Here is a 22148-nt window from a genome sequence, read left to right as displayed (position 1 = left end):
TCTTCAACAATGATTTCACCTTTAAGAATTAGCACCCAATTCGCTTCAAATAATGCAACAAACCATAAAATCTGCACATTGCATAAGATAAGAAGGCCATTTTTATAACCCATGATGCTTTAATCCTTTTATATTTTCATTTAGCCTTAGAGTCCTTAGACCTACCTATGATGATTTGCCATGTGTTGACATATGAGTGAGGCTTTTATCTCCATAGTTATGTTGGTGACCTTACACTAATCCTTGTAAGGTGGCATTCAACTACATGTCATCAACGGTATATTTGTTTTTATTAATTTTTTTACGCACCTAGTCAACTGTGATATGTAGGCGGACGTGCCCATTAGTTAGTGGCACATATGTATATATTTTTTGCAACCTACTTCTAATTTAAGTGTCATAGAGCGCTCCATAAGAGGTGGTCTTGAGTTGCCCCAAGGGCTTGAACTGAGAACACGGCTGAATTCGTCCTCACATTTTAACACTTGGTGTGCATGCTATTGGCCATAGTGGCAGATATTATTTTAACACAAAAGTCTTTCTCGTATGAGATTTTAAGCTACGGTGTAAGTTTCGATCGTCATCATAAGTGACAAGGTCAATCGAGATCTAATCTCAGCCGTCCGATGATAGCACTTTCATAGACCTTTTATTAACCCGCCCCTTAATTAAGCTAACTCATAGCCCCTAACCCCTCGCTCTAGCGCTCCGACAATCATCGAAACGAGATCCCAGCCGTCGATGTAATGGTCACAAAATCTTGCGCCGTTTGATCTGGACGTCGATCCTGCGTTCTGCTGCCGTAGATCCAGAAGAAGCGACTCTGATTCACTCCATGTGTCGCCGCTGCCCCCATCCGTCGATGGCCGGAAATCATCTCCGGTCGGCAGTCCTGGGCTTTCTTCCCGGCAACCATTTCTCACCTTCTGACGATCAAATCCACAGGTCCCATATCCACGAAGATGAAGATGCGGAGGACCATCGCTTCGACCCGCAAATCAACCGGCGTCTACAATCTGCTCCACATCCTGATACCAAAATGTATCAAAAACCCACGATTGTAACCTAATTTTTTTGTGAAGATACGATTGTAACCTACGTAAGCGGGTGAACGACATAACACAAACTATATCGGGAGTCGCCAGAGATCTCCATCTAGCCAAACACCCTTCACCTAGCTTGCCATGTTCGCACCTTGAAAACACAGCCTTTCGACCCTAGATACGCCTCACACTTGCCAAGCGTCCCGCATCTGTCAAGGGGCTTAGGCTACTCAAATCAGTTCCGAAAAAAGTGTATAGGGTTTTATAAGGACACCCTGGGTGGACTTTGTTTAGCAAGCATGTAACTGCTGCATTGAATCACACGTGATATTGCTGACCTACCATGCACAACATAGACAGACATATGGAGCAAAAGGAGACACCTCAGTTTGACCATGTAACCCACAAATCAGACATAAACGACACCATGGTTTCATACACCAAACTAAACCAATATGTTACCCACCCAGGTTACATCTCAAGACTTCTGTCCACTGATGCTTGCGAGGTCATGTCGCACTCAACTGGAACGTAGTAACAGACTCAACCTGCGATCATAAACCATGTCACTTCGAACTCTAATTGAAATATTTAATCTGTTCTGTTTTGTAGAGGTTTTGCCTCGGTGGGAGATTGATCTTCGGTCCAGACGTGCGGTCTTTTCTGTTGACAGTTGCCTTGATCTTGGTTCCTGCGATCATCTTTTGTAAATATGTGGCAAGGGGTCTTTTGGAAAGGTTTCCCAAGTATCTGGGAATTACAATAATGGTCATGGCAGTTGCACAAACACTCACCGTAAGTACTTTGATGCTTTCAGCAATTCAATCTGGATGCTTGTTGTACCTTGTAAATGGCAGATTTCATTTTTTAATTGGACCAGAAGATCTACATGGAAATGGTGGAAACATGCCAGTTTCAGATTGCAAGCTGATTTCTTGTCTGGTCTGTTGACCATGTTTCTCTGTGCTTATTGAGGACTCAATACTGCTAATGTTATAGTATATGGCTTTATAAAGTTGTATATATTTTATTTCTAGAAAATTCATAATATTGCTGATGAACACTTGTAGGTATGCTTTTTATCTTTAGTGCACAACATGCTGATGAAGGATTTGACTTATAGTTGTGGGAAACGTTTATGATGGGGAAGAGCGCCCTGGTGGAATTTATTGTATTAGGAAAAGGGTAAACACCACGTCATCAAATATCAAATGCCAGGTCATCACATAAACGTTTTAAAATTCAATTAAAAAGGTAGTTGAATGACATCTTTAAATCCCAATTTATTAGAAACTCAGTCACAGTTGTAGGAATACACGTGTTCACATGAAAGTCTGCTATATGAGTTCCGTCATCCAATAGGCAAGGGGCCAAAGTCAAGGTATAATAGAATCTAGAATGTAGTATGTAAACTCATCACAAATACTGAGAGAGAAAGACAAAGCTGCGAAGTAGAAATCTTCTGAGATCCGAGGCAGGCATTATTGGGCTGAGACATCCTCTCAGGTAGGATGAGGGGCTACTGGATAGTGAGCTTGCCTCACTTGCAGATGATGGTGTTTTTTGGGATGCCACTCCACAGAGTCTCATTTCATTCAGGACAGCCTTGGATTTATTCTGTATGGCAGCAGCACTTGCGGATATCAATTGGAATAAATCCAATGGTTTTTGGATTAGTGAAGAGGACTCCCTACATTGGGGGGCTGATTTTGGCTCATAGACTCAGAGGGGTTTCTCCATCAAGGGCTACCAGGTTGGGTTGGGCATTTCTCCTTCGCAACAGTTTGCTCCGGTGTCGGCAAGCATTAGGAGAAATCTATATTTTGGGAGTTTGGCTAGACTTGACCTGGCCTCTAGAGTGGTAGTGGTCAACTTTGCTATTGCTAGCAACAACCTGGTTTGTTTGCTCATGTTGGTGTCATTCTAGGGATTGCATCTCTCGTCTCAAAAGGCCGATCTGAAATTTCTTATGGAGTCGGCTTGATGGTTCAGCAGATACCAGAGCCAGGGTGGCTTGGGAGATCTTGATTCTCCCTTTACAAGATGGGGGCCTTAATATCATAGATTTAGATATGCAATGTAGGGCTTTGCTTTGCAAGTTGGTTAGGGGTCTTATGCTAGGGCAAAAGCCTTGGAAAGGCTTCTTTATTTGAAGCATCCTTCCTTCCCTCTCAGCTTCAAGAACTCTTTTGGGAGAATCCCCTCTCTTCATAGAAAGAGATTAATAGGCAGCCTATGATTTGGAATGGTTGAAATCTTGATGATCAGGGGATACCTATATGTTCTTCTAGTGTTGTGCAATGGTCTCGACGGGAGAGAGTTCCGGCTTTCTTTGTGGGCTCCTGAGAAGACCTTTAAAAACCTCCCAGAAGAGCGCGTATCACAGATGGTTAGTCACCTTAGAGGAAATGTGTCATGTGCATGGACCATATCTTATGTGTCCTTTGGTCACACAAGACGAGTCTGGAAGCTTGGGGGCTAGGCAGTTGATTCTTGGGTTGAGTTGCAAGGGCACGGTTGAATTGGGATTTCTTGCTATTTTAGGCATATTGGGCTTCAGCCTATAAAAGGAGCCTAGGGGTTCAATTGTCAGGCGTGCGTCTGCACACATCCAAGATCTGACTAGCAAGGAGGAACATGACTCACTCTTATTTGCACCCCTGACAACCGAACCCTTGGGCTCCTTATATAGGCCTGAGCCCAATATGCCTAAAGTAGCGAAAACCCTAATTCAACGGTGCCCTTGTAACTCAACCCAAGAGTCACATGCCTTCCTCCCAAGCCTCCCCAGGCTTAGTCTTGTGTGATAGAGTACACATCAGATGATCTTGGACCTTCTCAATATAAAACTGAATTTTGCAAATCCCTCTCAAGCATTGGAATAGATATCTCAATAAATGACATAGCATTTACCATCTTAATTCAACCTAGAGCATCTGCTACCTTGTTAAAGGAACCTATCCCATACCGTATTTCAAAATCAAAAACTTGCATCAACTCTGCCCATCTAGCCGTTTTCCCCCCACAAATCAGTCCCATCACACATATACTTGGTTGACTGATGATAGGTAGTGTCTCCAAACCTTGAGAGCATACACAACTGCATAAAGTGTTGGCCAACGATATTGAGTGTCATCTAGCCTCATCTATCCACTTGAAATTATGCTGCCCCAATTGCATAATCACTCGCATTGGCCTCCAAAACCTAAGGCAGGGCAAGATCGAGCTACACTAGAATGGGTGTTTCCTTGACACAAACTTTTAGGTGTGAAAAACCTTGTTCAATTCTTAATCAAATGATAGGTTGATTGGACCTACGTCGGCAACCTTTCAATGCGTTGGTTAAGGGAACCGTGATTTTAGAATAATCACGCATTGATTTTCTTAAGAAGATAATAAAGCCTAAGAAAGAACAAAGTTTGATTCATAGTTTGTGGTATCAGCCAATCCAAACCCTTTTGAATACGATCGAGATCAATGCTAACCCCTTTCCTTGAAATCTTATGTCTTAACTAAATGATTTCCTTCATAAAGGAGTCACATTTACTCATTTTGGCATACAAGTACTCACAATAGGAGAGAAGGCTGGGTCAATATACGAATGTACACCTTGTTTATTACATTCATTATAATGACGTGATATATGCAGAACTGTAGGGAATTCTAAAAGGCTTCCCCTAAGTCCATAAGGTACTCACAATAGGAGAGAAGGCTGGGTCAATATATGAATGTACACCTTGTTTATTACATTCATTATAATGACATGATATATGCAGAACTGTAGGGAATTCTAAAAGGCTTCCCCTAAGTCCATAAGGGCATATCCACACTGGACTAGGGCTACACATGTACACATAGTAAGGTTGTGACTAGCTGACTCTCCTAGACTTTTTCATGGATTGAAAGCCATGACTCTGTGGTTCAGATATGAGGGAAATAAAATGGCATTGGAAGGCTTGACGGCATAAAAATTGTGGTGCTAGCAAATGCAGTGCAAATAAACTGATATATTCCTTAGGGTCTGCATATATTCCTTGAGCTGTCAGGTCTGCACACACCCCTTCCGTAGAGGATGCTGATATGCAGCAAGTATAAACTCATCAACTCTTTTAGAGAGGTGGATCACGCCATTGCCGTGGAACCATATAGGAAGCCAGTCAGCATGACTCCATACCATCTCCTCAGAGTGGAGAGAGAGGAAGTTGCACAATAGGTGGAGTCGCTTGATAGGATTTCATTCTCAGACCAGTTTTCTTTGTTTCTTCCCAATTTTGGTGGTGAAAATCACGAATGCCGACGGATAGCTTACTTGCATGTTTGCAGATGAGTAAAAATAAGCAAAGCATTAAGAAGAACATCTTTTTTTCTTCTTCCTTCAAGGGGACTGAAATTAAAATTCACTACCATTCTCGTTGAAGTTATTGACTTTTTTCTACAGTCTATTAGGTTGATGCATTCCTCGTCAGGTATTACTTTTGAAAACTTGCCTTTGCACAGCTGTAATCATTTCAGTCACAACAAAAGGCATTTCTTTTAACGTTTCAAATATTGAAGCACATTTTGAATGTTTTTCATCCAAAGAAACATGTCCATGCTACTGCCAGTATAGAAGATAGTAGCTACTAGCCATGATCATTCACTCGTTACTCATCCCATTTTGGAAACTTGTACCTGAGTCATGAGTCATTACTCAGTTTGCTGTTTAAGTTACTGTGGCTGTTGGTTGATGGTATTTGCATTCCTTAAGTCTCTCCCCCCCTTCCCCAAATTTAAAAAAAAAAAGATTGTGGCTTTATCATTAATGAAGTTTCTAGCCTGACCATTTAAGTTTTGAATTTCAATTGTTGACCATGGCGATTGACATTTGTAAACAATAGGTATTAGACAATAAAATTATGTTCATACTTGTATGCATTATATGCCACTAAGGGTTGTATTATTAAAAATTCTGCATATACTATCATTTCAACGTACCATATATGTGTGGGACATACTACACACTTTTCAGGGGGCCTGAAAGTACGAACCTGCATTTCAAAACTTTTCTAGTCACTATCAGTCATTCGTAATACAAGGTTTAGGACATTCTCATTTGCTTGATGCAGAGAAGAGGCATGATCAAGATTTGTGGCATTAGCAATGGATTTCTTCTTTTTAGAAAGAGCCTACAGAGTGGCATGACAGAATTAGTTATGATTCTTCAAATATAGCGACTCTGATTATGGAGCAGGTGCAATAGAGCCTCAATAGCAACAAAGCAGTTTACGGCATGTGATAACATTTATGTATCTCTCCAATGAAAGTGCTTAACCTACATGTATAGACCCATTGCAAGATGTCACATTGAGGAACCTCCTAAAATAGAAGGAGAAGGACTCACAAATAGTTGAATTTGGGCATGTTGCATGATTCTATATACTGTCATGGGCATCCACAGCCCATGGCATGGCTGCCTTTGCTGGCAGCACTGCAGCCCACAGGTACAGGAGCAGGTGCAGGTTGGCCTGTAGAAGTACATATGGCTTACATCAGCTACAGGTTGGCAGCAGGACAGCCGGCTGCCATGTGGCAGTTTGTGAGGTTGGACCAGTCTATGGCTGCCTGCAGGCCAGAGACCAGTTGACTGACGTCAGCCCCATTCCTATAAAAGGATATCGCTCCCTCATCAGTCTCTGCAGCAGATCATCAGATCAGCCTGAGTACTTCTGCAGTCTCAATCCTGAGCAGCAGACGTGGAGAAGGAAGAGGAGCAGCCTTCCTCTTTCCATCTCTATCTTGATAGGAAGGGTCATTCCTTCACACAGATTTATCCTCAGCCTATGGGCAACAGTTGTATCCCAGCCTTTTTGCAAACAGTTGTAGATCAGCCTTTTGGCAGGATATCAATGGATGTGTAAGCAGAAGATGCATGATACACGTAAAAGGATGCCGGATCGCAAAATGGTTGCTCTCCATCATTGTAGATGCCAAACTGTCATCTGAACTGCCATAATGACCCGGAGACCCAGCCAATGTTGATACAAGGATTGACCACTTTTCTCATGTTGCATTGAATAAGCACACTTAATGATTTTTGGAGAGTAATTGATATCAGATTAGGAGATACCCAACAGATGGTCCATGTGTATTTATGTCAACTGCATTGCGCCATGATAGAAGAGATTAGCTGAATTGCAAAGTGAATGTAGTTAGTAGAGAATAAAGTATATCTATTATAAGTCATTTTTTATAAAAGCAATATATCGTTTCATTATTCCATGCATCCACAAAGATTGTGAATGGCCATGCAGGCCATGGCTTGTTTGGTACATTCTACTGTGCTTATCTCTTACATAAAATTAGGACTCGATTTTTTAACGGTACACTAAGGTATTCCTCATTTCTAAAACTGTTTTCAATTTTATGGACAGGTCTTATTCCTTTTACTCCTCACATCGGCCAGAGATCCTGGTATCATTCCACGCAATAAACATCCACCAGAGCCCGAGGAGGATTTTGACTTAAGCAACTTGCAATCTGACTTTCTTGAAGGGCAGACTCCAAGCTTGAGATTGCCAAAAACAAAAGATGTGATTGTGAATGGTGTTGCAGTGAAGCAAAAATATTGTGATACTTGCATGCTCTATAGGCCACCTCGATGCTCACACTGTTCCATCTGCAATAATTGTGTTGAGCGATTTGATCATCATTGTCCATGGGTAGGACAATGCATTGGCCAAGTATGCTTCTTTTCAAGAATGCATGGTTTGAACGTGTTATAATCCATTTGGTGCCACAGAGAGTTTAATGATTGTTTTGTGTAGTTTGAGTTTTGTTACTGGGGCTCTTTCAGGTAGACCCATCAAATGTATTCAATTATGAAAGGGGGGTGCTTTATTATTTTGGGTTGTGACCTTTTCTTTGGTTTTAGTTTGACTTACAACAATGAGGACAGGAATATTTTAAATGGGCCTGGGGAGTGCTCTTGCCCCTCCTTGGCTGCCCTTGCTCCTGCCCTGTCACCTCGTTACACCTTCCTGCAACCTCAACTCTCTTGCTGTCTTCTCTCAAGTCCCTTGTCCTCCTGCTCTACGTGCATGCATGCATGCACATGTGCACGTGCACACACCCTTCCACCCACCTTTGGTTCCCAGTTCTTTTCCCCACATCTGTTGTGCAAGCAAGAGTGCGGTTCACAGCCAGCCCACTCTTCCAACCCGTGCCTGGGATATATTTCTCTTTGTCCTGTGCATCTATTGGCTATCTTCTCATCTTGCTGCCTGATATTGATCTTGGTCTCTCTCTGCATAATTCCCTGATGCCTTTTTGTCTTCCTGTTCACCCCAAGCTCAAAAGACTGCCCAGGCAGCAAACTTTTTACCTTCCTTGAGGCAGATTTTACCAGACTGCAAGCTTGTTTACTATGTTTTTTGCCCATTCTGTGCTTTTTTTTTTGGGGGGGGGGGTTTCAATGTGCTTTACCTTCATTGCGCTATGATCAATATTCAATGTATTCTCCTGTGTCGATTTCCCCTTTTTTACTGTTTTCATATTTTTCTTACAAACACTACATCTTTTCACTCACACGTTCACCAAGAATACGCGGAAAGACACAAACAAGTAGTCACTCTACATATTATCTGCCCATCTCACTTCCTCACCATCGTTAAATCTTTTCCACTTGCCTCATACTTTCCATCAAAAGTAGTAAACTTGACAGACCTACCTCCTTCTTTAAGTCCCTTTTTTAAAATCTGGATCTCCTCCTTTTGCATCCATGATTAGAACGCTCTCTAGAAGAAGAAGAAGAAGAAGAAGAGCTGGAAGAAGATGGGCTGGAGCTGGGAGATCTCCGTCTGTGCTTTCTGCTCCTTCTTCTATGGGGCTTTGGACTCCTCCCTCTTTTCTTTGAATCAGAATATTTTTGAACTGAAGAACTACTTTGGGAGCGCATCCCTGAAGCATTACATTGCCTATGAGATTCTTTAGGAATAGGAGAGAGCTTACGACCAATTTCTTCTTTGTGGGAAAAAGAAGAAGACCTTGCTTAGTCATCATCTGCTTGAACAACTGCTGGAATCGAGGTATCCGCTTCAGGGACTGGTGCTCTTGGATTCTTTCCTTCAAGAATTCTTCATTGAGATCTTCATCATGTCCAATAGGATATCTCATACTGGGCTGTCTGGTGGCTTAACTGCCTTCCTACGAGGCCATATCTGGGGCTGCTCGTGGATAAACTTGCCTTGTGCTGCATAACTACAACCCTCCTTCGAATGGTAGATGTGCTAGGCCTTCCTAGGATCATTGCTGCGAAAGAAAACGTAAGCGTAGGCTCTGATACCACTGAAAACAGTTCCAATGACTTAAAAAACCTTGCTTGCGATAAATTTGCAGCTTGTAAAGGGCTATTGGGCAGGTTGCAGCAGGCCTAGGGCTCAGAACTCGCAGCAGAATCTCTCTCGCAGCAGGCCTAGGGCTCAGAAAGTATGCTGCCCCCTGGTGGCTGGAATACAATTCGCAGCAGAATCTCTCTCAAGACAGCTCGGCGTGCAAAGTGGTAGAGGATCTGGTGCTGCAATCGTCCGTACAGCAATTGTAGAAACGTGCAGGGACATAAGAAGAGATTTGCAGCGAGGAAAGAGGGTTGGGAGAAGAGGGGAAAAGACAATACACAGCACTAGGGGCCAGAAAGAAGGGCTGGCCCCCCCTGAAGTTATTTATTGCGATAGAAAATAACTTTGTACAAGTGGCTCTGAGAAGAGCATGAAGTTGAGTACAACTCTTGAATGATCTTAGAGCTATGAGGTTCTCTTTTTATAGACTTGGCCTAGCAAAAAGCTAGACCTGCTTTCTAGAGCTACGTTTTACAAAAGCTTAGCTTTTTTGCTTTTGCTCAATTTTGGGCAGCTTTAATGGCCTTTTTAGAACCCGGAGGGCCCCTCATTTATGGGCGCCATCTTCCAGGAGCTCCTGGTGCTTTTTGCCTTGTGGGACCTACTTTTGGTACTTGCTTCATCAATTATGGGCCTTTTTGCACTCTTCCAAGTCCTATAATCAAACACCAACACTTTAACCCATTATTGGTTAGCCAAATGCATGAATTTCTAGTTCTTGCACTAATCCTAGTTTCTTGTGGGCGTCCCCATTGTTCTCTTTTACCATGCAAAGCAAAATTAAAACAAAGCTTATTCTAGTTAACCAAAGTCAACATTCTTTGACTGGAGTCAATTTGATAAAGATTCTTCTTTATCTCTTGGGGGAAGTACCAAATGGTGAACTTTCCAAGCCAACTTGGACCATAGGCATCAGTCTTACACTATCCCACCGAGGATATGGCATTGCCACGCAAATTCATGAACTTGCCAAAATGTTTTAGATGCCAAAGTACCTCTCTTAAGTCCATCAAATATGTCACATCATGTGAACTCCTCTGACGAACATGTCATGCTCAATTTGGCAGATGCCCCCCCTCATGAAATCATGGATCCCGCCAAGCAAGCACCAACAAGTGTTTGTTTCAACCCATCATTGGGCACCGTCTATAAACCCACTTGAGTAGAGAAATCCTTTTCATTGTTCCACATAAATGCTGTCCATCAAGTCTAGCTGTCCCCCTCATGATACCAGGGATCCTACTAAGCAAACATGAACAAGGGTTTGTTTCAACCCCTCATTTGGCACCATCTATAAACTATGTCTAATCCACTTGAGTTTGTGAAATCTTTGTCATTGCTCCATATAGATTCCCTCCATCAATTCTTTATCCAGAATCCCTTCAGCTACATCCAAGTGCTTTGGCACCAAGCTGCTGCAAAGCTCCACTCAGGCCTCACTGCCGAGTCCTCCAAGGTCACGTGTAAGCTCTTCTCTTTTTGTATTGTCTTTGACACATAAATCTCAATCGTGTTTACCACACCACCTGCAATTGGGTCTATAAGGAAAGTCCACAGATCGACTGCCTTAGTCAGTAGCTCAACCTCCTTTGAGATTGCACCACCAAACTCCACAATCATTATGCAAGAGGCATCGAATGCCTCTGCAATGAGAAATCCCCCTCTGCTTTTCCAAAAGGTTTTCCCTCCATTCTCCGACCAAACATCTTGCCCAAAGCATGCAACTGAGATTGCAAAATAACTACATAGAGAATACATACCATGGTTTCTCATTATGATGCACAAAAAACCAAGTACCTTGTTGAAGTGCTTGTCAAATTAGCGCACCCTGTAACTGTAACCTCATGTTTTGGTCAATGTTGCGAAAGGTCTCATATACTAACCCTTAAGGTCTTGCCTCATTCTCATCTCCTTGGTGATATTGGCTATGTCCTCATAGCTCCATAAACTGAGCAGCACATGCTGTCCTTCACCTTCACAAATGATACTGAATTTGTATCCTTCCCAAGCATTGCACAAGGGTGGATGTAGGTATGGTCATACCATTATCATCACACAGTGGACTCACTAAGAAAAGTTATTCTATCATCAAATCTGCATTCATTGATTGTGATCCATGCTTTGAAAACATGGAGGCATTATCTGTATGGTTCAGAGTTTTATGTGGATGTGGATCATGATACTCTGAAACATTTCTGTAAACAGCCTGACTTGAGGGGCCGCCAAGCTAGGTGGGCAGAGCTCATGCAGGAGTTTAATCTAACGATTCGGTACCGAAGGGGAAAAGACAATAAGGTAGCTGATGCGTTGTCTCGCATTATGCACAACCTGAGTTTCACGGTATTAGAGAGTGCTCTAATGACCGAGATCAGGGAAACTCAAAAAGTGGACGAGTTTGTCCAGAGCTTATGGCCTAAGGCTCATGTGTTAAAACCCGGAGAAAATGAAAAGGATGACCTGGCATCCAGAAAAGGCCAAACTTATGCAAGATATATCATAAGGGATGGTATGCTAGTTAGAAATGGCAAGGTTGTAGTACCTGGTCAGAATGATCTCAGGCAGAGAGTCATTCGACAATGCCATGATAGCCCGTGTGTGGGGCATCCAGGAGTCGAGAAGACATATGATCTCGTGAAGCGAGATTTTTTTTTGCCAAAGATGAAAAAGCATATTCATGAATATGTGACACGATGTTTCTCGTGTCAGGTAAGTAAGGCCGAGCGGGTGAAGCCACCCGGACTTTTACAGCCCTTGGAAATACCACTAAGCAAGTGGGAGAGCATTTCCATGGATTTTATTGTAGGACTACCTGTAACACAAGGAGGGTATAATTGTATCCTTGTGGTGGTTGATCGTCTAACCAAGATGGCTCACTTCATTCGGACTAGAGAGTCCATTAGTGCCCCGCAAGTAGCGGATTTATTTATTAGACATATATTTCGTCTGCATGGATTGCCTAGATCCATAGTGTCAGACAGAGATGTCAGGTTTACCGGTCACTTTTGGACAGCGGTATTTGAGACACTAAGGACTGAGTTGGGAATGAGTAGTGGGGATCATCCTGAGACGGATGGTCAGACGGAGAGAGTCAACCAGACTTTAGAAAATATGCTGAGAGCATATGTGTCATTGAGGCAACATACATGGGACAAGTGGTTGCCATTGTTGGAGTTTGCCTACAATGATAGGAAACATTCATCTACTGGGTTCAGTCCGTTTGAACTGAACTATGGTTATAGACCAGCCAATCCAACTATAGCTGGAGTACCTCAGAAAGTGCCTAGTGCCGCGAACTTTGTAGTTCAGATGCGGGAGATGCTAGCACTTGCGAGAGCTAATATCCGTCAGGCTATGGATAGAGCCAAGGTGTATGTGGATGAAAATCGATCTATAAGAGTATTTGAAGAAGGAGAAAAAGTTTTTCTCAGAATTCCTTCGCACTCGAAGTCGTTGACTTCAGGAGAGTGTGCTAAGTTATCACCTCGATACTGTGGGCCGTGGTTAATTCTAAAGAGAATAGGCAGTGTAGCCTATAAATTAGAATTGCCACAGGGGTGTAAGGTGCACCCGGTTTTTCATGTTTCACGTTTAAAGAAATTTTTACATACTGGTGACTCACTAATCGAAGGTGTGGTTTTGTTTCAGGAGATAGAGGATATTGCAAGGCGCAAACCAACAAGAATCTTGGACCGAGGAACAATGCAAATACGAAATCGGAAGATACCCACGGTGTTGGTTGCATGGCATGGTCAGCCTCTATCCGAAGCTACCTGGGAATCCGTATATCAGTTGCGGAGAGTGTTCCCAGACTTTATCATCGAGGACGCTGATGTCTGAAGAGGGATACCAACTGTCAAACTATTTCTTCACTATCTCTGATCTCACTGCAGATATCACGGGAGTAGCACCTTACTTTTCCTCCCAGCCAACTCTGCCAAGACTCACAAGCAAGAGAGAGAGAGCTGTAATCGAAATCACGTCAAACCCAATTCTTCACTTCTCTCACTAGCCTTGACAGACCCCAAATCCCTAGATAGATCTAGATGCCACATGTCATCCATATAGGGCCTTCCTAATGCAACATTTCACCCCTCTCTTGGGATGCATTTAATTCCTTGCCCCTAGGCACAATCTTTGCACTAGGCCCTTGGTCTCAGATCTATCTAGTCTGGTGCTATCAGCCCTCACCTAGGACCTTGACATTAATCCCTCCCGATCATTTACATAAAGCGCAAACACATATATTACAAAGATAGATCCTATAAGGGAAATGTCGACTGATTCTTCCGAGGTCATGCTACCTCGGCTAGAGCGTAACACAGAAAGTGCCGTGATGACGCATGGCAAAATCTAGACAATGCTCAGCAGTTGTACGGGCCTGGACAAGTCTTTTGAACAGGTTTCTGGAGCCCGGGAAACGTCAGGAATAGTTGGCACCTGTGTACGGAGCAGTACAGGTTTCAGAGAGGACTGTACGGAGCTAAAGTAGGATCAACAGATCTGGATTAGGTCCAACAAACACGCGGGGTGCCAGGGGCAGATGTACGACTGATTCGTATCGAGGAAAAAGCATGGAAACATGCATGAAAACAGGCTGGAATCGAGTCAGATCAGTCTGGGCCAGTGGCAGGCTACCAAGTGGCCCAACTGGACAATAAAAGCCTGTAGACCAAGTCGGTTTTACAGACTGAGGGGTCGGCTGTTTCAGTCGACTATTTAGGGCTTGAACTCCAGCTGATAAAAAGGAGCCCATTCATGGCTCATTTTGTGGGAGTGTTCCAGCCTACTTCAAGGTGACATTCAGGTGAATATTAGTGCAGCAAGGGAAGTGGCTGTTATGGGATCACAGAGGAAACTTATGCCGCAGTTTGGGCTGCATTCAGAGCAGCAAGCACTACCTTACGAGAAGCTGTCCAGGAGGATCAGTCGAAAGATGTGATTGCAAGGCACACATACAAGGCCCACACATGCTCGAGGTCAGCAACGCAAGACAAGTGTTTTGGAGGTGCCAAGGAGGTAGGAGAACAGCCTTTTGTATGCGAAGGGGTCCACATCTAGTCAGCACTCCGTTGATAGAGGGTGGTACACTGGACATAGCTTTTGCATATGATTGTGTCCAAATTGGATGGAAATATATTTTGCTGGTTCCACATCTCTCTCTCGTGCTTTGTCCATTTACCTACTGCACATTTACATAGTACACACCAAGGATAAGAAGTTTGTATTTGCAATATAACACTGTCTGATTCCTAGGATCAATAAAAGGTAAAACAAGAAATAGACAAGGAGAACTCGGACTCTTATTCATCCATAAAGCAAGGGATAACAGCCCAAAGAAGAGCAAGAAATATCCAACAAGGCGCTAAGTAAAACAACAGTCAAAGGTGGGGAGTGAGTACGCTCATGCACTCACGCCTCCTGTATTGCCTTGGATGGGCTTCAATGGGACTGACACAGTGCGCCAAAATTCTTCCCAACCAGGCCAACTCAAGCTAAGCCAACCAGGCCCGCACTGGATCAGTAAGCTGCCAATCCCAATTGACTCTATTGCTGACCGTGGCCTGCTGCTGCTAGTTCAAACCTACTGCCAGGTTATAAACAGGCCCTGGCACTTCAGTAGTGCTCTACTGGAATACTGCCATGCTACCACGCACCTACTGCACCTACTCTTCCAGTCATGCGCAGACACTGCACTGTCCCTACTAAGGATCTGTACAGCCTACCTTCAATCAGGCCATTTAGTTCTGGGTAAGCCTGCACTTGGCCCAGGTATACTAACCCCTTGTCCTCCTCATATAGGGGCTCACATTTGGGTTGGTGACCCTTTTCTAACAATGGTCACCAACATGTGTACTCAAAGATATAACATTATAAGAGGCATGGATAGGAATAAAACACCAAGTGAGACATCTGTAATTATCTAGTTCAATAACATATGCAAATATCCACCAAGGACTTAAGAAGCAAGTTTGCATCCAAATTTGAGAAATGCATATTCGTTGGATACTCATATGAGAAAAGGCATAGAAGAAGATGTCCTATAGTTGGGATGGCATCTTTGAAGAAACACCAAGAGATAGCACATGTCAAGGGTGATGATCCAATAGATGAAATACATGTGAAAGATGATCCATCTAAAGAAAAAGGAGCACCAATCAACTCCAATTCATGAGTTGGCCAATTCCTTTGAGAGGGAGAAAGCTTCTTGCTTTCGAAGGCTACTGGCCTTCCCTCTTGAAGGAGAACTGCTCCTACCGCAATGCCACTCGCATCGGTTTCTAGGAACAACGGTTTCTGGGGATCAACTATTTTTAACACCGGTCCTGAGACCACAGCTTGTTTTATGGTGTTAAAACTTTCCTGTTGATTCTGTCCCCAAATAAAAGGTACTTTATCTGAGGTATCAGTCAATGGCGATACTATTTCGGAATATCCTTTGATATGCCTTCTATAAAACTGGACAAATCCCAAGAATGATCGCAACGCGGTCAGAAACGCGGTCAGACTCTGAGGGATTGGCCAAGTTAGTATCGTAGCCATTTTCTTCAGATCCATTTCTACCCCCTGTGGAGTAATTATGAACCCTAAGTACTCAAACCTAACCATACACAGTATAGTTTTCTTTTTATTCACGTAAAGACTGGCTTTCCTCAAAGTACTGAACACTATCCTTAAGTGTTCACAATGCTCAGTAACACTTTTACTGAATATCAAGATATCGTCAATGAAATGTACTACGAACTTTCCGATATACGGACGTAGTAAATCGTTCATAAGCATGACGAAGGTCGTTGGAGCATTGGTAAGTCCGAAGGGCATTACCAAAAACTCATAATGACCAAACCTGCTTCTAAAAGCGGTTTTATGCACATCCTCGGCTCTAATCCGGATCTGATGATAGCCGCACTTAAGATCTATCTTGCTGAAAATCACGGCTCCATGTAATGCATCTAGCAAATCATCAATCCGAGCCATCGGATACCTGTGCTTAACAGTGATATTATTTAATGCTCTGTAATCTATACAGAGGCGAAACGTATCATCCTTTTTCCTCTTTAATATCACTGGTGAAGCAAAAGGTGAGAAACTTGGTTGAATCTGCCCCAACTTGAGGTATTCTTCCAGTTGCCTACGCACCTCCGCTTCTTCAGTAAAGCTCATTCTATAGGGAGGTCTATTTACAGGTTCTGCCCCCGGGATCAGTTCAATCTTATGCTGAACTTTCCGCTCTGGAGGTAACCCATAAGGTAGTTCATCCCTAAAACATTCAGAGAACTCCTCAGTTATAAGGTTAGCCAACTTGGCCATCTCATCACTTTGCATAACATCAGTGCTAGCCGAAGACTCATCCACCGACTCTACCGATGCTGTGCAAAGGTATAAAAACTCTACTTGAGCCTTTCTGATTTCCATCACGGAAACCAACGGTCCCTGAGGTATATCTCTTTCACCTCGCAAGACATAAAGCACATCATTCATCTTGAATTGATATACGTGCTTTTTTCAGTCAATGGCTGGATTCTTCCTAGAATGCCACGCCATTCCCAGGGCTATGTCCGCATGAGCAAGCTTGGTTATTTCAAAATCAAGCTTCTCAGCATAGTCCTGAATCCGAAGCTCCAACTGGGTAACCCTTTGGTCCCATACTTCAGTTGAACTTCCATCAGCCATCCTGACTGTATACGCATAGTCAGATGGATTTGTCTTTAATTTCAGCCTCTTCACGAGCTTGGAGTTAATCACATTGTGAGTTGACGCTGAGTCAAACAACACAATGACATCATGACTGGCCACTTGCCCTTTCATTTTGATTAACTCCGTATCATTGAAGGCTGTATACCCCGTTGCTGCGGGCTTAGATAGGATGTTATCAGGTGCACTCGTCACTAACTTAGTAACAGACACACAGAACAAACAAGGTACTAACCTCTGAGAAGATCCCGCTAGCTGAATCTGCATCTCTTCCGCTCTGGGACTTCCCTGCATCTCCACGTCGCACTCTGAGATCACCATCTCAGCCATCCGACGATCTTTATTACGTGGACAATCTCTCCACTGATGAGGTTGAAGGCAACCGAAGCATAAGCCTTCTCTCCTCGCTTTTTCCCTTTGTTCTGGGTTCAAGGGAGACTTAGACCAAGCCCGGGCTGCCATTGGAGTTACTTTCCTCTTCACTCCAATGGTGGTACTTGGTTTAGGAGTTTCAGCCGGTCTCGCCTGCTTGGCTTGACCACTCGGCTGCGAACCACTCCCTCTACTAGCCCACTTCTTCTTAAACCCAGACTTCTTCGGATACCCATACTGAGTTCCGACCTGTGCAAACCCACTTGGCTTGCTGCCCTTGGCATCCTCGTAGTTCAGGGCTATAGCTATTGCATCATCTAGCGTGTTCGCGTACTTAGCCCGAACTTCCATTTTTATTCGATCATTCAATCCAAATATGAAATCTTTCACTTGGATTGATTGAGGCAGGGGTTCGTCAACCTTCATTACACTCTCTTGAAACTTATCAGTGTATTCTGCCACTGATAAATTTCTCTGACGAAGGTTCCTATATTGATCCCAAGCTCGGGATGCCTCGTCAGGAGGTAAGAAGTGTTTCCTGAACTCTCTTTTAAACCCCTCCCAGGTAGTGGATGCTATGCCATCTTTTTGCTGTTTAATCCACCACCGATCCGCCGCCTCACTAAACATATGGGTGGCCTCGCGGATCTTTTTGATGTCGTTCCTGATCTCACAAATGGCGAACGCCTCGTCCCATTTGTGTAACCAGGTCTCAATGACATCGGAGCTACGGTCGTTCATCCGACCAGAATACTTTTCCGGTCTGTAATTGGCAATATTTGGTACTTTAGCCTTCCTAGGCTCGACCGTATGGACACTAGACTCCAGTTCCATTGGAGCCTTTCCCTTCTCTTCTCGAGAAGGTCTAGCAGACATACTCTGTAGCACTCTCCTAAGTTCAGATTGCCCTACGTTGGCTTGTAATTGCTGCGCTAACAACTGTTGCAAGGCATCCTCCAACAATGCAATCCTGCCAGATAAAGTGTGAGCTACTGGGCGTGATCCCTGCTGGGTCGGCCGGACTCCTGATTCAGCAGGGTCTCCCTGGAAGCCCCTTCTTCTGCTTCCATTTAGTTCAATAGATGTTTTGTTTTGGGTTTAAAAAAAAAAAAAAAAAACACCCCTAGAACACTGTAATCACAAACTGACACAATTCAGGGTACTGACACTCTGAACACAATTCCCTATACTAGGGAATTCCTGCAATCCCACATTCACACTGATCACGCATTTAATACAGGCATGTATCACATATGGCGCTTTTCTCTATACTAGGGAAATTCCTGCAGTCTAATTCTAACTGAAGCACACAGGCATCTGCACAGGCATCATATGTCCCTATAACATCGTAGACCGTAAACTCTATGCAAGCGGAGCATCAGCAAGTTGACTCAAAAGAAGAAAACACAGAATTGACACAAGTGACAGAGAGCCCCCTGGTCTATGAACTCGTTCACCAGTTAGGCCCGCGAGATAGTCACGAATACAGATGTCCACGAAACCTGCTCTCTGATCGAAACCTGTATGAGGGACTCAGGTCAAAACTCTGTCACGGATCAGCCCTCCACGTACTGCCTGCTTGTGAATGATACGTGTCTGCCAAAACCTTTGCAATCTCTGAGTTACTGATCGGCGCCGTGCCTTCAGAGGTCCCTGTTCCGTTAGGGTTACGGGAACCCTGCTCTCCGTTTCAGTCGATGACGATCTCCCAGCCCCTGGACTAATCACTTGCGCTAACGATCTACTCTCCGTCGTTCTGCGCCAATCTCCAGCTAAGCCCGTGAGCTATCTCCGTCGAGAGTGCGCTGCACAGCGACGTTGCGATCAACGCGTCGCCTCACCAACAGTCTGGAATCTCCAGTTGAGCGCCGATCGATCCTTTCATTAGACCCACGAACTATCACGCGCCACCTGTCTGCGCTCTGGTCTTTCGACCGTCAACTTCACTCCACGCTCACGTTGGACTTCTTGTCCAAGCCACAGATCCCTTCTCGCTGTTCGTCGTCACCGTCGGGTGATTCGCCACCAACGCTCACCCACGCTCCATACCTTTCCCCTTCGTAACCTTCAGCTCTGATACCAACTGTCAAACTATTTCTTCACTATCCCGTGATATCTGCAGTGAGATCAGAGATAGTGAAGAAATAGTTTGACATTCTGGTAGCGCTGCTCTGTATATGTTCCAGACTCCTCTAGACAGCCAGGTACATCTTTTCTTGATGCTGCCCACATGCCAGCCCATGTGCTACCCATGTAGCAACGTTCTTTTACTATTTTCTCTCTCATCTCTGCCCTCATGGTGTTCCATGTGGCTACTCTGAGGTCTTACTATTGCCCCTCCCCTATGCACTCCTCATTGGGAGGCTCATAGATGGGGAGGTGACACCTTATACTCCAACTGTACCCCCTTGATCTATTCCAGGAAGGTGTCCCTCCAGCACAAGGAGACCCCGTTCAGCGAGGTGCTTTAAATTTCAGTTTTACTGAGTTCATATTTCAGTTTTGCTGGAAGGTGTCCCTCCAGCAAGGAGACCCCATTCAGTTAGGTGCTTTAAATTTCAGTAATACTGAGGTGCTTTAAATTTCTGTTTTACTGAGCTCAAATGTTTGTCGAGTCATTCATAGGCGTTTGCAAATGGATTCACGCATGTGAGATTGCATGGGACTAGCCATCCTGTCTAGAAGGTAAAGCTACACAGTCATTTGGTTGCAAGGCTGATTTGGGAGATCACCCAAGGAGCTGAGGTGAAGCCCAAGGACATGACGGATCCAACAATGAGAGTCATAACACCATCAGATCGAGTAGTAGTGCAAGATTGGACATAGAGAAATGTAGAGGCACTCTCTATGATAGTCGTCATCACCACTATAGATAAGTTCATACCTTACATCTAGCTTGTGGATGCGACGGCGAAGGCCTAGAAGATCTTAAAAGATCTATATGAAACAAACAATACATTACACATCCTTGAATCAATTGTTTCACTATGAGGATGGAGGACAGGGACCAGATTCATGCCCATATCACTAAGGCGAAGGTTGTCAGGGACTAATTGGCTGCAATTGGTCACAAAGTGGACACAATTTAGTTGGTCATGGTTGTACTTGGCTCTCTTCCCAAAGCTTTAGAGGGTGCGAACTTCGTCACGATAGTGACAATGGGACAACGGTCTACTCCGATAACGTTTGAAGAGCTTGGGCCTATACTTCTCCAGGAAGAAGCTTAGAGAAGCAAGACAACATAGATGGTGATGATAAGACCTTCCTTGCGAGAGGAGGAGATTGTAGGGATAAGCATGGAAAAGGCAAGCCCAAGAATGATGACGACTTTCTAAGGAAACAAGTCAGAAGATAGTGGAGACACAAAAAAGAGGAATTGGGATCGAAAGTATTTCTACTATGGCAAGCCAGGCCACATAGCTCAATACTATAGAAAGAAAAAAGTAGATCAAACGAGGGAGTAGGCAATAAATCAAAAAAATATCAAAATTAGATTCAACAAATGTTGCAAAAGAGGAGCTCTTTCTAGTCATAGAGCACTACTCAACTCATGCAGTGAGTGAGGATAGTGATGGCTGGTATGCTGATAGCGACACTCATGGCTCTTTCCCAACAATAAGAACTGGTTTAGGGTACTACGACCCGCACGTTCAGGTTCATAGGTTACTTGGGTCTCTCCAATGAAAGAAAGTAGGAGATGAGAATCCAAAGTAATAGATAACTATAGAAAATAACCACTGGCAGCCCGCGGAGATATCCGGGTGAAGAAAGGCCCAAAATTCCTCTGACTAGAGCCCGATCTCAGAATATCAGGACTGAACTCTTTAGAATCTTTGTATTGGCACCAGCATATCTCTCAAGCTCTGAAACACATGAAATTTTCTGGTTAGAAACAATATCTGGTTTTAAAATCCCTAGGTGTCATTGTTTTCAAGCAGATGTGCCGCAAATTAGGTAGGCCCCTCTTAGATGTGAATTTAGGGTTCAAGACGCAAGCATGCAACAAGCAAAGTAGAGGAGAGCAAGAGGGCAAAAAGAATCTGATGCGAATTTGCAAGAGAACTTAGTCAACCTTCCCAAAATCAGTCTCAATTTACCTATATCCGCGAATTAAAGAGCAAAAAAGCCCTAGAAGTTGAGCAAATCAATAAAACATGTTTAGAAAAATTGTACAAATTTAAAAAGAAATGATTTTTTACATATAAGTTTGTAACTGTAACATTTAATTAGTTATTCTCAATTTCCTTATTATCTAGTAATTGGTTCGATCTTTAAGTAGGTCCTTTAATAAAATTTTCCTCATAACTTCTCTACCCATGCACACAACTAATCCTAACACTCAAAGGTTATGGGTCTAGAGATCATATCTGCCTCATGGTTAAACACTAGGTGATCTTGATCCGCTGTCATGTGGGTGATCAAGGTGCTAATTTTAACACTCAAGGTTATGGCTCTGGAGATCATATGCGCCTCACGGTTAAACACTAGGTGATCTTGATCTGACCTCATTAAGCCAAGCATGATTGCCCAACACACCAAGGTTCACCCCAAAGTCGATTTGAAGGTGTTAGTGACAAACCATGGGTACTAGAGACACAACTGGTGCTAGTTGCCAAGCATCTTCAGTCTCGTATAGCATGTTAATAATTAATATATGGTGGGTGGTGAT

At 43.6% G+C, this 22148-nt stretch overlaps 1 protein-coding gene across 1 annotated transcript in view; it reads left to right on the top strand.

The window, feature by feature from the left end:
• The first annotated feature begins 738 nt into the window (after positions 1–738).
• The window catches only part of LOC147884255 (putative protein S-acyltransferase 7), a 34606-nt gene continuing 13196 nt past the window's right edge, over positions 739–22148 (top strand). The window contains exons 1-3 of the mRNA XM_087398170.1: positions 739–1513; positions 1656–1838; positions 7454–7762. Coding sequence (XP_087254296.1) covers positions 1499–1513; positions 1656–1838; positions 7454–7762 — 507 coding nt within the window. The 5' untranslated portion in view covers positions 739–1498. The remainder of the gene's footprint in view (positions 1514–1655; positions 1839–7453; positions 7763–22148) is intronic.

This window comes from Dipteris shenzhenensis, chromosome 27, assembly GCF_047967505.1.
Source record: "Dipteris shenzhenensis isolate YYH24624 ecotype China chromosome 27, Dip_SZ_1.0, whole genome shotgun sequence".
NCBI classification, from domain to species: domain Eukaryota; kingdom Viridiplantae; phylum Streptophyta; class Polypodiopsida; order Gleicheniales; family Dipteridaceae; genus Dipteris; species Dipteris shenzhenensis.
The sequence above is the reverse complement of the archived record's forward strand: the minus strand, read 5'-3'. Positions and strand labels throughout refer to the sequence as shown.